The sequence below is a fragment of the Carassius carassius genome, chromosome 45 (genome assembly GCF_963082965.1).
Source record: "Carassius carassius chromosome 45, fCarCar2.1, whole genome shotgun sequence".
Taxonomy (NCBI): Eukaryota; Metazoa; Chordata; class Actinopteri; order Cypriniformes; family Cyprinidae; genus Carassius; species Carassius carassius.
This window is the reverse complement of record NC_081799.1, coordinates 11,020,858-11,029,206: the sequence shown is the minus strand read 5'-3', so window position 1 is coordinate 11,029,206 and position 8,349 is coordinate 11,020,858. Positions and strand designations below refer to the sequence as shown.

General features: G+C 37.3%; 1 protein-coding gene across 4 annotated transcripts; it reads right to left on the bottom strand.

Moving 5' to 3' along the window:
* Positions 1–372: 372 nt before the first annotated feature.
* Positions 373–6,610, bottom strand: LOC132127778 (eukaryotic peptide chain release factor subunit 1-like). Of its 4 annotated transcripts, XM_059539873.1 has the most exons (12): positions 6,443–6,610; positions 5,989–6,097; positions 4,846–4,955; positions 4,469–4,644; positions 4,083–4,222; positions 3,866–4,004; positions 3,593–3,783; positions 3,376–3,505; positions 3,103–3,273; positions 2,930–2,994; positions 1,875–2,022; positions 373–1,791 (listed from the first exon to the last, which is right to left on the bottom strand). In XM_059539873.1, exons 4-12 carry the CDS (start codon positions 4,629–4,631, stop codon positions 1,709–1,711), a joined length of 1,230 nt encoding a protein of 409 aa, XP_059395856.1. In that variant the 5' UTR covers positions 4,632–4,644; positions 4,846–4,955; positions 5,989–6,097; positions 6,443–6,610; the 3' UTR covers positions 373–1,708. The 4 variants fall into 4 exon arrangements, with proteins under 4 accessions (XP_059395856.1, XP_059395854.1, XP_059395855.1 ...); XM_059539871.1 differs by lacking the exon at positions 4,846–4,955; XM_059539872.1 differs by lacking the exon at positions 4,846–4,955 and having other exon boundaries at positions 5,989–6,094.
* Positions 6,611–8,349: the final 1,739 nt, after the last annotated feature.

Sequence of the window (8,349 nt, the reverse complement as noted above, 5' to 3'; positions counted from 1 at the left end):
GGATGTAATCTGTAACAACATTGGTGGTTGGTCATCGAATGACAATAAGGGTTTTGTCCGTTTTGTAAAGCGAACGGCGATAATAGATGGTTATCCCCAGTGATTAACATATTAAGAATTTTTCTGATTGTTTGCTGGTGACATTCTGGCTTGCAGCCATATATTATCATTTTAAGTAGGTCTAAACTATTTAATAAATCAATAAATTCTGAAGCTATCAGAATAATGTTAACCTTTGCTTTCCGGTTAAATTGCTTATGATTGCCTTCCTCATAGTAGGCGAAATAATGTTGCCAAACTTCGAACACATAAAACTAAGTATTATTAAACAAGACGAAACATTCTCGCAAGATAAACAAGCTATAAGTGCAATTTGCAAACAATGAGAACGTTTAATGTCTGTGTCCAGATGTAGCAAATGATTTATACAAAATAGTGATGGATCAAAGAAAATGAAAATATATACAACATAATTGCTAAAATAATGTGGGCCCGTGTTTTTAATTATTTTTCCCCCTCTCACCTTTTACATTATCGGATTGAGTGTTCGTTTTTGTAGGCATCAAACGCCAACCATGCCACAATTTTTAAAGGTCCAAATAATTGATTTGCAGCTTTGCCTTTCTAAAACCAATCTGTTGTTAAAATATGACCGGACAAAAATGGAAAGAACTTAGAGGCTTGTAATCTGTGGCGGGTCAGACTCCCAGATGTGACCTTTTAAAAGGGAATTAAAACAGCCAAACAGACATATACTCACTCACATATCACAGTTGACACAGTAACCCCTTCCCCGTGATCAGTCCGAAAGGATATTCCCATGCATAAAGCCGTCAAATACCAATGAGTGCTGTAGGCTCGAGCTAAGATTTTATGTTCTGAAACAGCAGGAGGCTTAAGTTAGATGCTGAAGTCCAGATGCTGGTACAGTGTGCTGTCATATCTCACAAACTGCAAAGTTCAGGCACTCATATATAGTTTATTTTGAGAAGTAGCATCTCCTGCGGGCTGAGGAAAACAAGTGAGGGCAATGTACTGTGAAAGACGGTTCTCAGTCTTCAAGAAGGGATGGGTCCAGTTACTATATGGTCCATTTGAGAGCAAGAAACACTTCAATGTGGGCACAATGTGATGGGAGGAGCAGGGTGTACCGCTGGCTCAGAGATCATAACCACCTCCACAATGGTTTACAGCAGAAACAAGGCAACCAATCAAGTCTGGGATAACTGGGAAATTAAAAAGCAGGCCTGGCAATGGGCTTGAGGTGGCTAGAGGTAAGCAGTACAGATCTAATCATTTGTTACTGCTTTCTTCATACACTGAATAAGAGAAAATATAATACATTTGAATAAAATACAACAGCAGCAGATGCCATTATAAAAGGAGAGGCAAAAGGAAGAAAAGGAGTGAGATTAGAGGGGAAGAAAAGTTTTTTTTGTGTGTGAAGAGCTGAGGCAGGACAGGCAGACGGGCCATGGCCATGCTGTCGCGATGACCCAGTAATTAGTGAAGAGGAGAAAACTCAGTCTCTTCCAGTCCAGAGATGGAGTCGCTGTATTCTAAAGCCAGGGACACGCAAGACCACCCGCCATCTTCTCAAATTCTTATTCTCCCTCCTGCTGATTCGATCTCCTTCGCTCCTCTCCCGTTTGCAGGGTAGGTGAAGGGGGAAAATCTTACATTTGAATTTTGTGTCAGTCCCGACTACCTAGTAGTCATCTAAATCAAAGAATTCATCATCATCTCCCTGGTACTCCATGCCTTGGAAGTCCACCCGGTACCGCAAGATTCCTGAAGAAAAAGAAAAAAGATATTGATATAATGACAATATCTTTCCATTTCCCTACAAAACGTAATCCATAGAGAGCACTTACCACCAATGCCTCCAAAGCCTTTCACAAACTGTGAACCCTCCTGGCTTTTGTCCGTAACGATTTCCAGCGTGGCCCCAAACTTCTTGTAGCTATTGGCGAACCACTCAAGCAGCGGCATGCTCTCAATCAGCTCATGCTCCTGACCTGTCTAAAATAAGAAAAATATGGTACTGTTAACATTATAGACTTCCTGCCTGAACCCAACATTAGCTAAACTGAAAAGCAAACATTACACAAAATGTGCAAACAATTATTCATGTATTTTTCCTTTTAGAAACGGTTATGAGCAAAATTAAAAAAGGAAAGGTTGTTTTTACAATAAGAATTTCAGAATGTTTAACACTCCTTAAAGTAAAGGTTCTTTATTGGCATTAATGGTTACAAGAACCTTCTTCAGCATCCACTGAACCTTTCCATTACACAAAAAGTTCTTCATGGTAGAAAAAAAAGGTTCTTCAGATTATTAAAATGGTTTTCACATTAAAAAAACAAAACTGTTCACTGGGAGGTTCTTTGAAAAACCCCAAATTATAGTTTCTACAGTTTAATTCTTCACTCTTTTGCTCTGAGCTGCATGAACTATACAAGTTTCTGTGAAACCTGAAGATCAAGTTTCTCACCATGATTTGAGGATGAAGACCATCTGACCATTTGAGTTTATACCATCAAATGTAACAAATGTGCTAAGACAGGGATCTAAAATAACTCACTTTAGATCTCTATTTTGTAAACACGTGACACTGATATTCAATGCAGTCTTAGATTTTAGAACCCATAATGTAAGATCCTGCGAAATCGAAACGGAACTGCAATGAGCTTGGTACTAATGGGCTGATGACAGTCTAAAGATCAAGTGTTCCAACCCATAGGCTGCTGATCTGATTTCAGGCCATGAGAATTGATCATTGGTTGCTTGAGTATTGCACTTAAACGCCACAAGAAAGTCACTCGGGGGAAGGAGTTATAGTTATTGTTGCTTCTACATTACTTTTTTCAAAATAAAAAAGATTAGCTGTATCATATCATCTGAATTTGATCGACGTGGTTTCACTTACCTCCTTGTCAGTGAAATGAGACTTGTCCTTCTCCTGTTCCGGTGTCAGATAGAGTACCTTTTCATCTGATTAAAATATAAAATAAAAAAGAATTAATTAAAATGAGAAAGGAAGCCTTTTATACTTTGCAAATATTGTGAAACTGAGTATGAGAGTTCAGGGTGTGTGTATACCATTTTCTGGTGTAGTATTTTCTCCATGACAGCGTAGGACATAACGCATAGTGTCCAGGTTCTCGTAAACTATAAGAATCTCCACCGCTCCCATCTCCAGTGCTTTGAGTGTGTCTTCAACTCCAAAACAATACTTCCCTGTGTCCTGACTGATCTCATCAAAGTATCGGCCTGAAATCAGACAGGTCACCACATCAATTACCAGTGTTTTATATATTACAAACATTTTTTCCAGCATGTCCATTCCCTTTATCAAGCACGTAAATCAACTACCTATTAGTTTCTTTTCTTGGATGAACTTGACATTGGACAGCACTTCTGCTGAAAGCTCAATGGCCTGGTTAAAACCATTCTCTCCTCCATATGATATATCGACCAGCTTCAGAACCTTCGCTTGTAGCCTCTACATGTGCAGAACAACCAACGTCAGAAAACAAGCAGACTGATTAATAATAAAGGTTGTAAATCATGTGATGCCATGAGAACATACCGGATCAAACATGTCTGACTGGCTGAGCTCCGTTTTGAAATCGGCCGATCCGGCAAGCACCAGTCCTGCCACATTGACCTTGTCATTGGACACAAAGAGTTGCACAGCAGTCTCTGCTACCTTACGCACATAGTTATGTCTCTTCTCCATCCTCAAACGTGCAAATCGAAGAGCGGACTGTCCTCCTCTACCTAGAGTTAAAGGAATCAAGCTCGTAAACACTAAATTCCATAAAAGAATGAAAATAGCCACAGCTAATTTGAAGATGTTTACCGTGTTTTTTGGGCAGGTCCACAGTAAATTTGTGCAACACCTCCCTTGTGTTGCCTTGTAAAGTCCCAAACAGGGCACCACTACCATCAATCACAATGAAACCAAACTTGCTGTCGTCTGACAGCAGAGCTGTTAGAGCCTATGCATACAAAAAAAAATTATATTAGGTGTTTCAATGTTTTAGTACATCAGACAGATATAGATAGCTAGATATTACCTCAGTGTGGAACTTGTTGTCACATAAATACAAGGATGTGTTGATTGGTTTAAAAGGCTCAAAATCTATGTTTACTTTCTTCTCTTTGCCTTCCTCTGTCACTATGGTGCCACAATACACCACCAGGCCATTAGGAGGCACTGCAAGATAAACAGAAGATTTATGGGAGGGGGATCAGGAAAGGCCACACCTATTGAAAAGATTAAATCAGGTGGAACACCCAATTGTACCCACACATACACAGCAAATATATATGAGCTGCCAGGTTAATGTTTAAACTACCCTATTTTGGAAAAGATAAACATACCAAGTGAAATAAAATTCAATCATCTGAGAAGTTAAATGGCTGTGAAAGATCATAGAAGCAGCAAAGCCCACTCATTTACCTTTGTTGTAGAGTTTGAGTCTCTGCTGTACTGAGGTAATGGCTCCCAGCACCGAGAGTCTGTTGACTCGGCTCTTGATGTTCGAAGCTGTGCCGAACTCATCAGCCAACATCTTCGCAACACGCGAAATCTGATCCTTGGGTGGGATGATGAGAGAAATCATACTGGTGCCATTTCTGAGAAAGAAGCATTATTACAGAAATATAAGAGCAGGCTGAGACTTATATTAACATACAGTTTCAAAAGTTTAGGGTCTGAAAGATTTTATGTTATCAGTTATCATGCTCACCAAGCCAGCATTTGCTCAAAATACAGTAAAACAGTAATATCTTCAGAATTTAAAGTGTTTTCTATTTAAATATTTTAAAGTGTATTACTGTTATGGCAAGTTGAATATTCAGCAGTCATTACTCCAGTCTTCAGTGTCACATGATCCTTCAGAAATCATCCCGATTTCGAATATGCTGGTTTGGCACTCAAGATATACCTTTTTAAATCAATTTAATTAATATTTTCAATGTTGATAAGCTCCTTAATATCTTGATGTAAACTGATCAGTTTGTTTCAGTAATCTTTGCTGAAAAAAATAAAATAAAAAGCATTTATTCTAAATATAAATTTTTGTAACATTACAAATGTCAAATGAAAGCATCCTTGATAAACAACAAACAGATACCAAACTTTTCAGTGGAATTGTATACAACGTATCAAATAACCTAACTTTGTCATGAAGTGTCAAGCAAATATATGATAAACTCTAAACTGTTTATTGGCATACTGGTTGAGGGATATCAAATACATCTTCAAGTCGGCATAAAATAGATAGTTCTACATAGACTCAATTCATTTACATTGTTCCATAACCAAAAAAAAAAAGATGACTGAGGCTGTCATTCTGCTTAACCATTCGGTTTCATTGAGAAAAAAAAAAAAAAGGGATGACCCTGTAAGTCTCTTACATTTTGAAACACGCTTCATACTTCACAAAAGAAGAATAAAAAAATCAAAGCGATTTAGATCAACATGGCTGTTAAGAGTATGACAAATAACGTTAATTAATTTTCGGGGTGAACTAACGGCGACTATATTGCGCAATTAAACACTAAGACAATATTCACCTACAACAATGTTAATACTGCGATATTAAAACGACGTTTAAAAAAATAATGATAATATTTAAGAGAAACAAAACATGTAGCATGGTTGCACCCATTTAACAAACGTCACCTCCACCAACCCATTTTAAGGCTTCATCTATAAAGAGTTTTACATGTCAAACGACACCACATATAACGTTTCCCACTCTTTAACCTAAAACCAACATTGCTCTCGAAATGAAGCGCTGTCCAGTGCGCGGTCTCGTTCTCCGTCCACCATGCTGCTTTCTCCAACAGCTGTTAGCACGCTGGTTAGCATGTGGTCCCCCCAAAAGAACGAAACGAACAGCACATCGACGGTGCTACTGTTTGTCATTCAACAGATGTAAACAAATCTAGAGGATCCGACGGGGAGAGCCTCACCCTCTAGCCGCCTCAAGGCTTTTGATCAACTTCTTAATCTTCCAGATTTCCACGTTCCTGTCCGCTGCGCTGGGGTCGTCCGCCATCTTCCTCGCGCGGTCTGGACCTGCTGAAAAAGAGAATCCAACTTAAGCTTGCTAGCGCAGAGTGCTTGATTAGCAGTTTTTTCCCCCAAAGAGGATCGTTCACAATGTAATTCTGAAAAGACCGAGCGGGGATCAGACACAATTGTTATTTGATTAAAAGAACGTATGTTTCGAGTAACTTAGAAGAGAAAAGCTCGAATAAAGTTGCAGGCGCTAACTGGCTAAAGCAACCCTGTACGCGGGCCTCTCGCGCCCAAGAACATCCCTTCTACGTGCCGATCGCGCGAAACCATCCTTTAGCTTTTTTTTAAACGTGGTCCAGTTTCTCGTAACAATTTTGTTATCGGACATTATCGCACTGTACTCACAGACTAGAATTATCCCCTCCGCCGCGTCCGTACGGCAGTTAAATTGTGGTCCACAGCCCGCGCGCCGCTGTTTGTCAATGACGTGATAGACTTATCGTTAGCAGCCGGTTTGGTCCTGCTGCCTGCGCGTGGTGCTTCGATGGAGGCTCACGTGGGGGAAAGACAGAAATTCCATTTAGTATCACTTCCTGAAAACGCCACGCATGGGGGTGTATTTGGAGCTCTGTGATTGGAAGACTTTACTGTCAAACAAAAAGGGTGGAACAATGACATTTTATGATTTTTTTTGAATGCTTTATTTAGTGACAACCAGTGTTGGGCAGTAACTCGTTACAAGTGATATTATTAAAAGTTACTACAGTAATTGGTAGTGTAACTAATTATTACTAAGATTTCAGTAATACAATTACAGCTACTATTCCTTTCGATGGTCAACCCCTATTGATTTAAAGTCCAACAATCCAATAATTCCTAGATTTGTTTTCATATATATTTTTTTATAACTGGGAAATGAAAAAGCTTACATTCAGTGGATATAAATATTGCCATTACATTGATTTTGTCAGGATAAAAGATTTTCTGAAGACTGATGTGTACGTTGTGGCATTATGGAAGTTGTGGTATTTCTTTACTCTGGCTTTACATGGCCACATCCCTCTGATCACGATATAAATATCATAAAATCTTTCTAGTGAATGAAAAATTTTCTTATACACTTGAAAACATGGTTTCTTTTAATAAAATAGCCTACATCATGGGATGTAATCGTATAAATTCTAGCTACAGTGACAATTAATGAGATTAATACAACATTTTTACTTAAACGTTACTATCAATCACCACTCAGTGTTTGTAATAACTTCAGACTGTGATCCAATGTGGATTTTGGTTAAATGATGAGGCATAAATATATTGTTAGTAACATTTTGTTAGAACTTTATGGGGAAGATATTAAACTTATGTGGGGCGGAAAGAAAAGTAATGTAACTAGTAGTGTAACTAATTACAGTTGCCAGAAATGAATAAGCAACATAATATTACTTTTGGAGTAACTGGCAATGAGTAATTTATAATTTTTTTGAGTAACTAGCCCAACACTGGTGACAACCCACATAACAAATCAATAAAAAATAAAAATAACAAGAATATTATACTAACAATAAGTAATTAAATAGTTAAAAAAATAATAATTGTATGCATTATTTTGCTTAAAAATATATATATTTCCACCCCTTTTTTACTGTAATGCATTTATTTATTTGTTGTTTGGTAAATTCTGTTTTAAATTATCTTATTTTTATAATGGTATAATAACAATAAAATTCTTAATTTAATTAAGTAAAATAAAACATTTAACATCTTTATTTTCTTTTTAGCCAAAATACGACCCACACTCTTGACACTTTTTATGAGATGCACCCTTCTGTTATAAAAGCACACAATTGTTTGTGGTTTGTTTCAAAACCGCAACTTTGCAAGAAACACGTTACATGTTTGTTTAAACAAAATACTAATATTGAAACATGCTATCAATAACTTAAGTATAAGCAGGCACTTTAACTATTTTATTTTTATACTGAAACCTGACAATACATTGCACAATATTCAGTACTAACACACACAGCCCTGTTGTTTTAATTCACTTCTACTTTACATAAAGAAAACCAAGCCTTCCATTAGGATCAGTTTGCATTGTGACTTTTTTGTTTGTTTGTTTTGAGAAAAGACAATTATTTAATTTTACTGCATTATTGACTTGGAAGGGAAATATACTTAACTCTCATTGAAATAATGTCACAATGTAAAACTTAAAAAAAAAGACTTCATTTTCTTTAGACAAAATATAATTATGTATGTCTTCATGATACATGATTTAAAGAGAGAGAGAGAGAGAGAGGGGGGAAAAT